Source organism: Ovis canadensis, chromosome 2 (assembly GCF_042477335.2).
Source record: "Ovis canadensis isolate MfBH-ARS-UI-01 breed Bighorn chromosome 2, ARS-UI_OviCan_v2, whole genome shotgun sequence".
In the NCBI taxonomy this organism is placed as follows: Eukaryota; Metazoa; Chordata; class Mammalia; order Artiodactyla; family Bovidae; genus Ovis; species Ovis canadensis.
In genome coordinates this window covers 144,185,599-144,202,089 of record NC_091246.1, presented here as the reverse complement: position 1 = coordinate 144,202,089, position 16,491 = coordinate 144,185,599, and the positions used below count along the sequence as shown (strand labels likewise).

Genomic DNA, 16,491 nt, shown 5'->3' with positions numbered 1-16,491 from the left:
CCCCCCCAGGAGGTCATCTCAAGTGTCCCTGGCTTTCTAGAGCCCTTTAGGCCCTGGATCTCAGCTCCACAGGCTCAGCCCCATTTATCTGTATTACTTGCGCAGTGACCCTGACATTGACCTAGAGGAACTTTTGAAGAAGATGTGATAAATGATGAATAATTACAACTGCCCTTGGTGGAACAATCTGTGTGGGTTCTGTTTGTCAGAGGAGCTCATGATTTTCACCATTTACATTCTTGTCATGGTTTGCTAAAGGTGTGGTGTGACCAGGCTCAGACTCATCAGTGTTGCTCAGGGTCCCTTTCCCTCTCTTTTCTCTGTCCTCACAGGCTGCCTGGGGCGGCGGGCTGCTCATGTCCCAGAAGCACCGCCATAAACTCAGTGGCATCGAGAGGTAAGGGCTGAACACAGGGCCTCCTCCATCCAGGCCATGCAACACATGGTATGCTGAGTCCACTGATGTGTCTGCACTGAACCCCAACATCTTATTCAATTTAAGCTCACTTTTGTTCAGCAGGCATTTATTGAGCACTTACTGTGTGCCAGGCACTGGGGAATGAAAGATGATAGATTTCCTAGTCAACTGAGTTTTCACCTCAATGAGCTCACAGTTTAGTAAAAGAGAAAGACAAACAGTTACCATACCCTGTGATAAGCTCAACGATAGATTGATTGCAAGGTGCCTGAGCAGGAGAGAAGAGAGGCTTACCAGGGTGGGCATTTGGAGGCTAAATGAGAGTTCGTCACGGGCACATGAAGGGGTGCTGATTTAGTTCATTCTTTCTCACTAAGCTTACATTTCCCACTAAACTGAGGAAAGGGCAGGACACTCAGCATGCCTTACTTACTTATTTTCTTGTTTACCATTCACATTCAGTGGGTGTTCTAAGCCAAATATGATTTTGACCTAACTCCTAAATATTGATCTGAAATGAACTCACATAGATTCATTGATTCATTCAGCAACTATTTACCGAGCACCTGACATGAACCAGGTACCTGTCTTCAGCCCAACCACCACGCACTCTTCTAAAAATGTGTACCTGGCACATTAAAAAAATAATAATAAGGCAATATATGGAAGGTGGTATCAACGAAAAGATTTCCCCTCCCAAATCTTACTGTCCAGTGGACTAGATGATCATGAACAAAGAGATGTTTCATCTGCCAAGGTGTGCTATTTTAGACAGGATAGCCAGAGGCCCTTCTAGGGTGGTAGCGTTTCAGCAGATGCTGGGATAAACGGAGGTAGAAAGACAGATACAAGGAAGAATGTTCCGGGTGGTGGGAAGGGCAAATGCAAAGGCCCTGAAGAAGGATGTTCATGGCAAGCTGGAGGAAGGACCGCTATGGAGGTCACTGTGGCTGGAGCAGTGAGAGAGCAGCAAGAGCAGATGAGGGTGGAGGGTGGGCCGGCAGCAGACGTGGGGGAGGTGCTGCAGGGGGCCAAGTGTTCTGAACCTCTCCTGTGCCTCTCCCCCTGCCTTTCAGCTTGGAGAGGCCAATATCTGAGTGAGTGGGTGAAGCATAACTTGCTGAAGCATAGTTATATGGGCCTTAACTTGGAGGACAAGATCTTATATGTAGATGGACCAGTCCAACTGAACTTTAAATTTCTCAGGCAATTTCCATTTTCCATCTGTGAGTCAAGGGGAAACTTGAAACATTTTGCACTAGACTTTTTCTTTTCTAACATTTTAAAGCGCACATGTCTTCTGAAAGAAACTGAATCTACATCATACGTTACTACTTTCCACTTGTAGTGCCAAAGAATGATTTTCTTCAGTCCTTTAGGACATTCAAAAAATTTTTCAGATATTTTGTTGAGATCTGTGTATGATTGTTTAATCGTTCAGTGCATGATAACTGTGAGAAAATGGATTAAATTCAATACCTTGTAAAATATGGCTTGACAGTGATGCTTTTTAATGAGATAACATTGAGTCAACTTACAACTTTTCATGAATCTCTTTCATAAAGATTTTCTTTATTCATGTGGTGGAAGGTACTTCAAGCCTTTCTTCTCTTTGAACAACAGTATAGACTCTATAGTCAAGTATACACTAAATTGTTTTCTCTCTATTGGACCAAAGCAAGATGAAGAGGTTAAAAATTCACAGCAGGAATTTAGCTCCAGGGAGAGCAGAGGCAGTATAATTCCAAGCCAATTGCTATGGCTGGGGAAAACATTCTTCACAGGTATTAAAGCACAGAACCCAGCTGTGGGCTAGGCCATTGGGAAGGAGTTACCCAAGTTTTAATCATCATACATTACACTTGTTTGTTTCTATAATGTCCTAGCTAGTGCGCTCCTTAACCATTTAATTGTGTCTGACGGAGTGATGCAGTTGCTAGGAGACGATGCTTGTTAAACTACCATTGCAGACTAAACAGGCAAGATTATGTTTATTTAGCATTTAAACAATGCTACTAAGTAGTCAAAGTCTAGAACTGCCCAACTGATCCTTGCTTTTGTATGTCAGTCTTCATACTACCTTATAAGCAAGTAGGTCAGCATCACCAGTCCTTTTTTATAAGAAAAGGAAGGCAGAAGGAACCTGAGTCTGTTGCCTAGAGGGAGGCAGTCTAGTAGAGAGGTTATGAATGGTAGATTGACAGTTAGACTCCCTGAATTTGAATCTTGACTCCAACACTTCCCAGCTGTGTGACTTTGGGTGATGTATTGAACCCTCTTGTGCCTCACTTTCTATCTAAAATAGAGGTAACAATAGTCTCTATATGATAGGGTTGTTGTAAGAATTAAGTATTTCAGGCATGATTATTAGCATTATGTTTACTAACTCAGTTTACTAACTTTATTCAATTCCTTGAGGTAGATATTTTTCTCTCCACTTTACAGTCAGGAAAACTGAGGCACAAAGGAGTTGTGTAACTCCCAAACCAGCAAATGTCAGAGCCATGTTTCAGACTTGGCTTCAAAGCTTGAGTTCATAACCATGACACCACACTGATAAAATGCCTGTAACGCTCTTGGAATACTAGGAAACGTAATAAATGCTCTTCATAAACGTTAGCTAGTATTAATAGCAGTTTTTTAGAAGAGGCAATCTGCTACTTAGTACTCTGAGATTGCCCACAAAGTATTTATTTACCACTTATTGATCAGTTTGGGGGGCTTCCCTTGTGGCTCAGCTGGTAAAGAATCTGCCTGCAATGCAGGAGACTTGGGTTTGATCGCTGGGTTGGGAAGATCCTCCTGGAGAAGGGAAAGGTCACTCCAGTATTAGGTCAGTTTAGGGGACTAGGCATTGAAAACGTGCATTGGCTTGAGTTGTGGGGGGTGATGGTTTCCTCAAGCAGACAGTTGCCGCTTGTTGACCCCTGCACCTTCTCCTCAGAGTATCATATGCTTCTTTCAGGGCCAACTCTGTCACCTGGAACCCTCACAAGATGATGGGTGTGCTGCTGCAGTGCTCTGCCATTCTTGTAAAAGAAAAGGTCTGTCCTTCCCCTAGAAATGAGCTAGTGGCCTGCACACCTTTTAGAAGGCATGAGAAGGGGAAAGCTTGGAGGTCTTCTTACAGTACTTGTTGAGGAGCTCACGAGGCTGACAGCCTGGCTAGGCCTGCCACAGCTATTGTTTCCCTCCTGTGTCTGTTAGACTTCAGCTAACCCAGCACCTTCCCTTGGCTCTTGCTCTGCACTATTCCTTCTTGCTTGTTCAGTGCTCAAGGCCCTGCCAGTGGAGGAAACTACAAGGGCATTATTTCATTCCACATTCCTTCTCTCAAAAGCGAGAGTGACTGGCTGAGCTGCCACCTCTCACCTTAGGATGAAAAGAGGTGGTGGGAGCATACTTCAGGTTCTGACCGTGAGTCTGTGGCCCCAAGAGCTGAAACAAATTACTCAGAACCACAACTACAAATGTCAACTCAGGGCAACAAGGAATGTTGACCAAAAAGCTGTGAGTTAGTAGCCTACTCTCTTCTTTAAGAATCTGATCACGGAACCCTGCCCTGGAGAGCTCCGTTGCCCCCTGAACCATTCACAAAAGCCTGTCTCTGTCCTGTGGCAGCCACAAATGCAGGTGCTCCTTACTCCACTCCTAAGCAGAGTGCCTGTCAACTTCATAGATGACCTGGGAAGGGACTGGAACACCTTTTAGGGGGCACTTTGGGGAGGAAGATTCTTCTACACATGAGACTGTCCCACCCTCTATAGGAAGTTTATATCCCCAGCTCCTGCCAACTGAATGCCATAGCACTTCCCAGTCTGTGAAATAACCCAAAATAGTCATACACATTTCCAAATGCCCCTTAGAGGGACAATAGGGTGGGCCTTCATGGTTGGCATCTGAGACAAAAGATAATTTTCCAAGTAAAGTGACAGAGGAGAAGGGGCAAAGGTTCTTCCAAGGGTGGTTTTAGAGGACATCAGGACAAGTGCAAGTCCTCATGAGATACTAGAAGAAAGGTTGCATGTGACCCCAAGTCCAGCGTGCCTTGTTTCCAAGCCATCCACGCTTCTGTCCAGAGAGTACAGATTTCCACGTGTTGATTTCCATGGCAGGGTATCCTCCAAGGATGCAACCAGATGTGTGCAGGATACCTCTTCCAGCCGGACAAGCAGTATGATGTCTCCTATGACACTGGGGACAAGGCCATTCAGTGCGGCCGCCACGTAGACATCTTCAAGTTCTGGCTGATGTGGAAAGCAAAGGTATGAAGAATGGCCTTCAGGAAATAGAACAGAAGTGTAATTTGCACAGGCTGGCTGGCAAAAGAGAGGCAAAGCTGTATCACAGATAATTCATTATGTGGGTAATCAATATCTAGATAATTAACTATTTTCTTTGCTTGTGAATGAAATAACTTTATCCCTTATGTCAAATTCTCTCTCTTTCCATTCAGTCTCAATTTGAATTAGCATGACATTTTCTTTAACTTTCTCTTTTAAGCACTAAAAATTTTGCCAAGGGCTTCCATGGCAGTTCTTAGGGATACTGAAATTATTTAGTGCAGATGTCGAGAAAGAGATAAAGATAAAATTACTGCATTTTTCTGTGCAGAATCCTGAGTTCTTTTATGAGGTCTTGAATTATGGGATGTATATATCAGTTTTAAGTTCTATGTAAATAATGGCCTCTTTCATACCCTTTTCTAGAAAATGCATACTTGATTCTAAGAAATCCTAAACCAAGGCATGCTGTGTCTGTATTCATCAGTCTTTAAAGCTGCTTTTCTATGTCTAGAAGAAAAAAAGCAAGCTATTTGGAATTTCCCTCAAATTTTGGATGAGGAAAAGGAGTACTATGTGACTATTTGTTTCAAAAGTATTTTTATGCAGTCAAGTAAAGGCAATTTTGATTTCACAGCTTTAGATCACCACCATCATTTTTCTTTATCTATTGTAAATTAATTTTAATAAGTTTCAAGATTAGGTCTGCTAATACCAAAACAACAAGGTTTTCCAGCCAAACATCTAGTCAAATGTTCTTCTGTAGGAAGAATTTGATGGATTATTAGTGTTTTTCCTTGCTAAGTCATTTTGTCTTAATATAGAAATAGTCTGATTTCTACCACAAAGTAATCACAGGTATTTTAAGCATATAAATAGTCATGAATTGTAGGAAAAGAAAGAGCCCTATGATTCAGAAATATAATAACCACATGGCCTGTCTCAGTAATTTGTGCCTTCGTTCTGCCTCACAATAACCCCTTGAAGCATCTGTCGGAAGTTTGGCTCACAGTGAATTGGTTACCAAGGTGGGATCCTGGTGTGGGCTTCATTCTCAAGAGGAAGGCAGACTGGCCCAGGCACGTGCTCAGCGATGACTGCTGCTCTGCCAGTGTTGGACTTGGCCCAGGTGCATCAGCAACGCGCAAGCCTTGTGCATCTGCTCTCCTTGTTGATGCCGACCCACTCAACACCCCCCGCGCTGCTGTCACTAGTCAGCCATGCTGGCTTTAGAAACTCATGCTCAGTCAGTTTGCCAATACTTGGAGCTACTGCCGTCTCAGGGCATGCCCTAAGACCAGTGCTTCCCCTTCTGCCTGCCTGCCTGTCACCACAAAGGGGTAATATGATGTTACGTGGAGGGTAGCCTGCCTGGGAGTGAGGGGGATTTGTTTGGTCAGGACTTCCTTCTGGGGAAGGTAGGTTCCAAAGTACTATTTCTCCAACTCTCTGAAGAACCAGTTGGGGTTTTCTTTAATCTGTCATAGACCGATACAATAAAGATGAATAGCTAGAAAAATGAAATAGAAAGCCATAAGAAATATAAACACCAATTTAAAAAATGAGATTCAGTAGACATAAAATCACTCTGTCAAATGGTCATAGACGTTTCTTATTGCTTAATCTCAGTTTCTAAACTCATCTCATCATGGACTGATTATGGTGTGTGTCCGTAGACAACAAATTTGGGTGGCAGTAGCCTAAAGCAAACCAAAAATGGGCTTCAGGCTCAGGCTGTAAATTACTAGCAAGAATCTAAAAGCCCTGTTGAGGATAACTGCCCAGAGACTAGAATGCCTTCGAAAGAGATTTGGCACATATTATCACATACAGAGCTGTGAGAAAGCCATACACGTTCAATGAGATGGTTCTTGCTAACCATCTCCAAGAATACTCTTTTGTATATTTCTGATAGATAAAGACAGCAAGGCCCTCTCAATGCCATCACAGGGAAATGCAGCTTCTCACCAACAAATATGACTTACTTTCTTTCTTTTTTTGAAAAAAACAGGGTACAGTGGGCTTTGAAAATCAGGTCAACAAATGCTTGGAACTGGCTGAATACCTCTATGCCAAGATTAAAAACAGAGAAGAATTTGAAATGGTTTTTGATGGTGAGGTAAGCTGTCTGGACTAGATATATCGAATATCTATTGAGGGAAGTTTATTGAGGGAAGCTTCTGAAGCTGTAGTGTCCCACATTACCAGAAACTGCTTCTGAATTTTCATTCTATGGATTCCTCGTTTACTTCCCTCTGTGTTCACAAATGTTTCTTCCAGTAACATTGGGACAACTTTTCCCCTTCGCCTCTTCCAGAAAGGTGTAGTTCTCAGCCAGCCCTTCATAGACCAGAGGTCTTTCCTTGGCAGGTCTGAATCCTGCATTATTCCTGTATCATTCTTGGAACTTATTGTGGTGTTGTACCTCCATGAGAAAGTGTTCTTCAGTTCCAAGAAGCTCATGGATGGGTATACCAATCCCATACCCTTGTCTCCCAAGACTGGTCCTAAAATGAAGTTGCACTTTACATAGATTCATTATGAGGAGAGCAAGATAAAATTGTCTCTGCCCTGAGTTCAGATCCACACTGCGCACAGTAAGGTACTTGTTATTCTGGTGTTGGCTGAGTGCCTGCTGTGTGTCTTGCCCCAGACTGGGAGCTTGGTTGTAGAGTAGTGACCAAAACAGGTACCATCTCTCCCCTATTGGAGCTCACAGCCGAATAAAGAAAGCTGGAATAGGAGCCAGTGCTGAACAGAAGGAGTTACACTCATAATCCAGTGTAATAAAACACTGCCTGCATTCAACTCAGTCTATTTATCAGCCACCTAAACTACTAGTAACACTCTGGAGAGTCGCCAAATGAACAAGAAAGAGCCCTAAGCAGTTCAAATCCATCATACAGTGCTCCTGCGTTTCACCTCTGGTGCCTCACGCTCATCATTTACACTATTTTAAGTGTTCCACTAGCAGGTTAAGATGAATGTGCTGTCTCCAACCCATGAAAGGTAGGCGCAGTGATGGCAGACAGCGACTAGGAAGGAAACTGAAAAACTACTGCAAGAATACAGAAGGACTCAAAAAGCAGGAGAGTCCTTCGAGAAGGATCACTGAACGATTCAGTACATCTCAATAAGCCCTGTCTTAAAGTTGAGAACCAGTATCAATGTTCATTACGATAATCCTGAGTTATCAGGAGAAGGTTTAGTATTGATAGAAAAAAGTCAAAACATTCAGTATCAAAAAGATTAACAATGCTTTGATCATCTTCTATATAGGAGGCACTACAAAATGGCAAGATGGATAATACCCTTTATTGAAATGACCCAAATGTAGTTTTTTTTTTAACATTTCAGTGTTCAAAGGTGGGTAACTTTAATCATCTAGAAAATTGGTTATGGGAAATAGCTCTCTTCCCAGATATGATGGGATAAACCTGGCTTTGTTCTCCCAAGTGTAGGAGTAACATGAAGCCTTTTTGAGGGATGGGGTGGGGAGTTAGGACAGCTTTCTCCCAAGTTCTGTTAATTTTCTGATTTGTTTTTTGCGTGCTTCTTTGTGAAAATCGCTGCAGCCTGAGCATACGAACGTCTGTTTCTGGTATATTCCACAAAGCCTCAGGGGTGTTCCGGATAGCCCTGAACGACGGGAAAAGCTACACAGGGTATGGAATCTCTCCTTGTCTCTTCTAACCCTCTGCAGTTTCTCTGGCTGGTCAGAACATCCTTACTCTAGGGATCTGTCTGAACAGGAAGAAATGAAAGCTAAAGGTTTGGGATGATGCAGAGACATCCTGTTATATTCTTCTCCTGGGGTCTGAATTGTCCCCACTGTGGTTCAGATGCAGCGGGAATTTCTAGGGAATGCATTCCTGCACTAGGTGGGTGTTTGTCATCAGGGGGGCATGCGCTGTACAGTTGGATAGTATACATATTCCTTGGAACGTCCGTACCAAACCATGTCTGTTAAAATATCTTTTACTAAGTTTGAGTCAACTCTAATGCGGATTCATTTTAGTTACTGGTTTCTATATCTAGTTTATATGTTGCTTATAGTTGTTTTTATTTAACATATAATATTCACTCATCTAATCATTCAACAGATATTTGGTGAGCAGAGTTCATGTGCCAGACAGTATCCCAGGTGCTGGATTGTATGGAAGTCTTAATTTGTATTGTTGCCCATGTGAATTTTTCATTTTTGTTTTTGACTTTATTATCATTGTCCTGTGTCTGACTTTCGAAATTCAGTTGCACAATACTTTCTATAGGAATGTATGATTGGGAAGACTTAAGTAGTCATTAGTGGCCATCATCAAAAAAACCTACAAATAATAAGTGCTGGACAAATAATAAGGGTGTGGACAAAAGGGAATCTTCCTAAACTGTTTGTGGAAATGTAAATTGGTGCGGCCGCTATGGAGAACAGTATAGAAGTTAGCTGTAAAAAGAATGAAATAATGCCGTTTGCAGCCACATGGATGAACCTAGAGATTATCATAAGTGAGGAAAGTCAAACAGAGAAAGACAAATATCCCATGATATCACTTATATGTGGAATCTAAAAAATTATATAAATGAAATTATTTACAAAATAGAAGCAGACTCACAAACATAAAAAACAAACTTATGGTTACCAAAGAGGAAAGAGGGTAGGCAGGAAGGACAAATGAGGAGTTTAGGATTAGCAGATACACACTACTATATATAAAATAATCACAAGATCCTACTGTATAGTACAGGGAGCTATATTCAATATTGTGTAATGATCTATAATGAAAAAGAGTCTGAAAAATAACATATGTGTGTATAACTGAATCACTTTTCTGTCCACCTGAAACTATCACAGTATTATAAATCAACTGTTTATGTCAATTTAAAAATTAGTCATTAGATATTAGCCACTGAAGAAACTTGGGTATAAAATACTTCTTTGCCTTTGTGTCAGTGTAAATACATAATGAAAAGCAGATTGCTCTTTTTTTTCCACCTAAGAAATGGGTTGTATTATGAAAAACAGCATGGTGTTAGTATCGATCTTGAGTTTTGTCTTGTTTTCCCTTACAAGGTGGCCCCGAAAATCAAAGCCCTGATGATGGAATCTGGCACAACCATGGTTGGCTACCAGCCTCAGGGGGACAAGGCCAACTTCTTCCGGATGGTCATCTCCAACCCAGCCGCTACCCAATCTGATATTGACTTCCTGATTGAGGAGATAGAGAGGCTGGGCCAGGATCTGTAACTGCCACCCACAGTACATCAGTTTCTGGGACTTCCCTGTCCCCTCCGCACTCTAGAACAAACCTCTATATGTTGCTGAAACACATAGGCCATTTCATTGAGGGAACACATAATATCTTGAAGAATACTGTTAAAACCTTCCTAAAGCTTATTAGAGTTAGCCGGAAATAATGTTCTTTTCAAAAGTTGCACATTAGGAACACAGTATATATGTACAGTTATATATACCTCTCTCTATAAATACACGTCTGTATAGTGAGTGTGGTACTAGATCACAGCATGTCTCCCGCTCCTTCTTCCTCAGTTACTGAGGGGCCAAACATGCCGCAAACCAGCTTGCCCAGCCACCCCAGAAAAGATGTTTTTTCAAAATGCTGTGTGTTGGGGACCAAGGAAAATGCTGTTGGCAGGCATTGACCTCACTGTCAGTATTTCTCCCATCTGAAGTCATGATGGATGAGAAAAAGTGCCACTGGGTGGCAAGAGTCCCGCCCTCCCTATTAGGATCCTGTTAGGGGAAAGCAGTAGCAGAGTCATTGTTTCAGGTGCCCTATTGCTGTATATTTAGAGTTTAATTTGTATAGGTTGTGCATATTTCTGTTGTTTGTCCTTAGGAGGGGGAGGGGAAGAATATATGTAATGATCACAATGACTGTTTGTAGGTAAATGAAATATTTGCTTATTTATACTCAGAGACTTACCATGTTAAAGAGGTGTCTTGTATTTTCTTCCCATTTGTAATGTATCTTATTTATATATTAATGCAGTAAGTTCTGAAAATTGTTTATGGTATTTTCGTGCACTTGTGCGCCAAAGAGAAAAGACTGAAATTAGTAAGACTTGTATTATATTAGAGTGCCCTTAAAATAATGATTTAAGCATAACTTTACCATCTATAAAAGAATTCTGATACTGTACATAACATCCTATATATGGAAATCCTGTGACTTACATAGCATCTGCTCTATTACCCTGTCTGGCTGTATGTTGGGTGTTCTCTATGCTTTTCTAGTAACTGTTGGGTAATAACTAGGTCTTCTGTAATTTTGTAGTAGTTCATGACCAATCTCTGTGACTCCCTTAGCGCAAACCTAAGGCAATGTTTCCGAAGACTTTCTGAAGATCTCAAACTGACCAGGCTCACAACTGTTTTTGAAGAAAGGAAATTCACACTGTGCATTTTAGAGTATGCAAGAAGACTATAAATAAATAAAAATATTCTCTGTGGAGAATTTGAACAAAATTTTCTTTCAGTATGTGCTTCATGCAGAAAAGAGAGGTTTCCAGTTATGATTGCTGGGATCACCATAGCCCATTCATGCTCACCAGCTGACTTCAGGTGATGCTCAATACCTTTATTAGGTTGTGACTCAATCCACAGTCTTAAGATTCCCAAGCCCCATATCTAAAAATCACTGGGATTCTAGTTAAATAAAATTTGCGGTTCACACTTGGAAAAAAAAATCATTCCTATTTTTCATTTTCCTATCTGTATCTTGGAGTTCCAGTCATCCATTCAACAAATTTTTGTTTTTCTGTTACAGGCACTGTTCTAGAACTAGGATAGCAGAGTGTGCATGGCTAAAAAATTTTGCTTCTCATGGGCATCTTCCACCACTTGGTATCTACAGTATCTGAATACCTCTAAGAGCATAGAATTGTACCTTCCAGCTGCTTATGCTTGTACAGTGGGCCCAGTTCACCTCCTCAAGAAATATATTTTGGTGCTGAGTCATTATGAAATAGAGACCATTCTCTATGAATATTCTGTTAAGCCAGGATAATACCATCTCACTCATTTGGAATACAAGGAATTCCCTATTTGGCACTTGTAGGGATTAAATGAGTCATTTTTAATAGCATATCAATTGCACAAGTCACCATTGTATTAAACAAACTAGACTCCATAGGAAAGTGATCTTAAAGTCACTTTTTTCCTCTAACTGTTCCTTCAGATCCCTTGTGAAGGAGGGGTTGATCGTTTCCATGCCTCTATTTGAATTCAGGCTAATCCCATAGCTTTCCTGGCCTCTCGGGCACAGAACAGCCTCATTTTAGAAACTGAATGTCCAACTCTGTGTAATAAGCAGGACCTCAAATTTGTATCCAGTATAGAGTTCCTCCCCTTGATCCTGCTGGTACTGTTTCAGGCTGAAATCCATTGCTGTAGGGGGTGGGGGGGTGGGGGGTGGTGTGTGTCCAGGGTGGCAAGGCTGATGGTCGAGATACAGTCAACTTCTTTTTTTTTTTTACTCTTTTCAGCTACTGTATTTTCCCATCTACAGTCAGATCTAGGGAGAGAAGGGGTCAGAGTAACAAAGGCACAGTTTTAGATAACTGTTAAATTGTCAGTTGGCCTCCGGGCTCCTGGTCTATGAGATTTTTTTTCTCACGGGATAATATTTTGAGAAGAAATTTTTAAATTAAGATATAATTAAGGTACAGTAAGATTCACTCTTTATAGTATAATATGAATTTTGACAAACCCATTCAGTAATGTAACCATCACAATACCTGGAACAGTTCCATCACACCCATAAATTGTCCCTCATCCCTTTGTGAGTAGCACCTTCTCCAACCCCTATTTCTTGGCAACCTCTGATTTGTCTGTGTCTAGAGTTTTGTTTTGGAGAAGGCCATGGCACCCCACTCCAGTGCTCTTGCCTGGAAAATCCCATGGATGGAGGAGCCTGATAGGCTGCAGTCCATGGGGTCGCTAAGAGTCAGACACGGCTGAGCAGCTTCTCTTTCACTTTTCACTTTCATGCATTGGAGAAGGAAATGGCAACCCACTCCAGTGTTCTTGCCTGGAGAATCCCAGGGATGGGGGAGCCTGGTGGGCTGCTGTCTATGTTGTCGCACAGAGTTGGACACGACTGAAGCGACTTAGCAGCAGCCAACAGCAGAGTTTTGTTTCTCCCATTTTGTAAATAGAATCATATGTAACCTTTTGAGTCTGGCTGCTTTCTCTTAACACCATGCATTTGGAATTCATCCATGTTGTTGTCTGTATCATTTGTTCGTTCCTTTTAGTACTGCATATATTCCGTTTGTATGAATGTACAGTTTATCTGTTCTCTCATATAAGGAAATTTGGGTTGTTTGCAGCCTGGGGCTATTAAAATGAAGCCACTATAAACAGTAGGGTACAGATTTTTGTGTGAACATAGGTTATCATTTAACCTGGGTAAATAACTAGGTGTAGGATTGCTTAAGCCTATGGCAAGAGTATGTTTATCTATGAGGTAACTAGTTTCAAAGTGGCTGTACCATTTTGTATTCTCACTAGCATTGTAGAAATTTTCTAGTTGCTCTATATTTTGCTGGCATCTGGTGTTGTTGATTTTTTAAAATTTTAACAATTCTTTTGTTGTTGCTACAGCTTTATTGAAATATAATTCATATGCCATGTAATTCACTCATTTTAAAGTATATAATTCCCTGGCTTGTAAACTATTCACACAGCTCTAAAGCCATCACTCCAGTCAAATTTAGAACATTTTAATCATCCCACAAAGAAACCTCATACCCATCAGGAGACATTCCTCATTCCCATATACATATCCTCTCCAGCCATTGGAAGCCACTACACAGCTTTTTGTCTATTCTAGACGTCACATATAAATGAGATCACACAGTATATAATCTTTTGTGATCAAATGTGACTTCGGATGTTTTCAAGGTTTATCCATGATATAGTATGCATCATTACTTCATTCCTTTTATTGCTGAGTAATATCCTATCACACAGATACACTACTTTTTTTTCTTTAATCTCTTCATCAGTTAATGGACATTAGGGTTGTTTCCGCTTTTTGACTATTATAAATAATACTAGGCTTTGCCGTTTGTCTCAGACGGTAAAGCATCTGCCTGCAATGCGGGAGACCCAGGTTCAGTCCTTGGGTTGGGGAGATCCCTGGGAGAAGGAAATGGCAACCCACTCTAGTACTGTTGCCTGGAAAATCTCATGGACAGAAGAGCCTGGCAGGCTACAGTCCATGGGGTCACAAAGAGTTGGACATGACTAAGTGACTTCACTTTCACTATGAATATCTGTGTACAAGTTTTTGTATTGACATTATGTTTTGTATTGTTTTACACTAATAGTGGTATCTTGTTTTGGTTTTAATTTGCTTTTTTTATGGGGCACTTTTGAAAGATCCCACTGGAGTCCTTCCATCTCATCGCACATGAGGCATCAAAGTCTCTCCTCCCGTAACCACTTAGGACTCAGCCCCTCAGCCCTGGGCCCTTGGCCATCCACCCTGTCCAGACCTTATATTGGTACCCCTTCTCTAGATAGTACTTTTGGGTGGAATCTCTTTTATTTAAAATCAATGATGTGGGTTACATAAGGAGGGCTTTTAAAATATACACATACAGGGTAAAGAACGGCTATCACAGAATACTTGAGTACCCACTGCTCAGCCCAGGAAGTAGAACATCATCAGTATCTTAAGAGCTCCCCAACTTCATAATGAACTCTTCCATAACTAGATGCTCTCCTTTCCCCAAGAACTAGATTCATTATTCTGAATTCTGTGTTAATCACGCTCTTGTTTTTCTATATAGTTTTAATACATATATATGAAGCATTATTGTTTAGTTTTACTTGGCTTTGTACTCTATGTAAATGAAATATTACAGAATATATACACTTATGACTTAGCCATCTGTTCAACAACATGATTTCGTAGGGCCAATGCTAACCCATAAAGAGCCTAAAGGCACCTCTTCCTTCAGGGATAGACATCCCTGTGCAAGCATTTTCAGCTTGGCATGTGACGCACGTAATAGATTCTAGCACCTACTGAGCCTGCTCCCGCAACCTGCAAGCACAGCCTTATGTGGCAGCCTCGTGTTTTTGAGATTCACTTTTGGTGATACTATAATCCATTCATTTTTATGGTTGTAATCCCATTTCACTGGTATGAATATACTTAAGTTGGTTTATTTCTTCTAGGAGGGTAGATATATGATTTTCCTCCCAGTTTTTGCCTTTAGTGATAATGTTGCTATGGGTAGTCTTGTTTTTGTTTTTTCTTCAGTTTTTAAAAAAATTATTGATGAATAGTTGATTTACAATGTTGTATTAATTCCTACTGTACAGCAAAGTGATTCAGTTATATATATGTATATACACATATGTGTATATATGCACATTCTTCATCATTATGGCTTATCATAGGATATTGAATATAGTTCCCTATGCTACACAGTAGGACCTTGTCATTTATCCATTTTATATCTAATAGTTTGTATCTGCCAACCTCAACCTCCCACTCCACACTCCCCTCAATCTCCTTCCCCTTGGCAACACAAATCTGTTCTCTGTGAGGCTGCTTCTGTTTTATACATGAGTTCATTTGTGTCGTATTAGATTCCACATGTAAGTGGTATTTTATGCCATTTGTCTTTCTCTTTCTGACTTCACTTAGTATGCTTATCTCTAGGTCCATCCATGTTAGCAAATGGCATTTTTTCATTCTTTTTATGGGTGAGTAGTAGTCTATAGTGTGCGTGTATATAGATATATATTTATATATAAACAAAATATGGTATATATACATATAAATATAGATATACTTTGCTTATTGTATATACTTTATTTATATATAGACTTTGATATATTTTGTTTATCCATCCATCTGTTTATGGATGTTTAGGTGGTTTCCATGTCTTGGCTGTTGTGAATAGTGCTGCTGTGAACATTGAGGAGCATGTATCTTTTTGAATTATAGTTTTCTTTGGATATAGCCCAAGAGTAAGATTGAAGGATCATATGGCAACTCTACTTTTAGTTTTTTGAGGACCCGCCATACTATTTTCCACAATGAGCATTCTTTGCACTTGTTTCCTGGTGTTCATGTGCAAAATTTTTTCTAAGGCTTAATGCTTAGAAGTGAAATTGCTGGATCATAGAATACCTGTTGAACTTAACTGAGTAAAGCAGAGTGGGCAAACCAAGTTGCACTTTCGCCAGCAGTGTGCATTTTCCATACCTCACCATCACTTGCCTAAATTTTTGTTAGTCTAGTGGGTTGAAATTGTATCTCCTGGTGGTTTTGTCTTTCCCTAATTGCAAATGAGGTTGGGTATCTTTTCACATTTTATGAACCATTTGTGTTCTCTCTTCTTTGAAATGCCTAAATCACACTCTTTGTCCGATTTTAAATTTAAATGTTTGCCTTTCTCATATAGTCTTTAGAAGCTCTCTATATATTCCGGTCACTAATTCCTTTTGATTGTATGTTTAATAAATATCTTCTCCTAATTTGGGGGTTGACTTTTCATTTAACTAATGGTCTTTTTTTGAAAACATGCATTTAATGTAGTTGGATTTTAGCAACATATTTCGTTACAGTTTTTGGTTATTTGGTCTGTCTTCTCTAAGAAATTCTTCCCTATACCAAAGTCATAAAGATATTCTCATGTATATATTGACTTCTAAGTTTTATGGCTTTATACCTTTCACATTTAAGTCTTCAATCCACCTAGAATTGATTTTTGTATTTGGCTCTTCCTCAAGAATGAAAGAGCTATTAT

The 16,491-nt window shown here is 40.4% G+C and overlaps 1 protein-coding gene across 1 annotated transcript in view; it reads left to right on the top strand.

The window, feature by feature from the left end:
* Positions 1 to 9,943, top strand: part of GAD1 (glutamate decarboxylase 1) — a 35,854-nt gene extending 25,911 nt beyond the window's left edge. Inside the window, exons 11-16 of the mRNA XM_069579455.1 lie at positions 333 to 397; positions 3,384 to 3,462; positions 4,534 to 4,683; positions 6,713 to 6,820; positions 8,277 to 8,366; positions 9,770 to 9,943. Coding sequence (XP_069435556.1) covers positions 333 to 397; positions 3,384 to 3,462; positions 4,534 to 4,683; positions 6,713 to 6,820; positions 8,277 to 8,366; positions 9,770 to 9,943 — 666 coding nt within the window. The remainder of the gene's footprint in view (positions 1 to 332; positions 398 to 3,383; positions 3,463 to 4,533; positions 4,684 to 6,712; positions 6,821 to 8,276; positions 8,367 to 9,769) is intronic.
* The last annotated feature ends 6,548 nt before the right edge of the window (positions 9,944 to 16,491 follow it).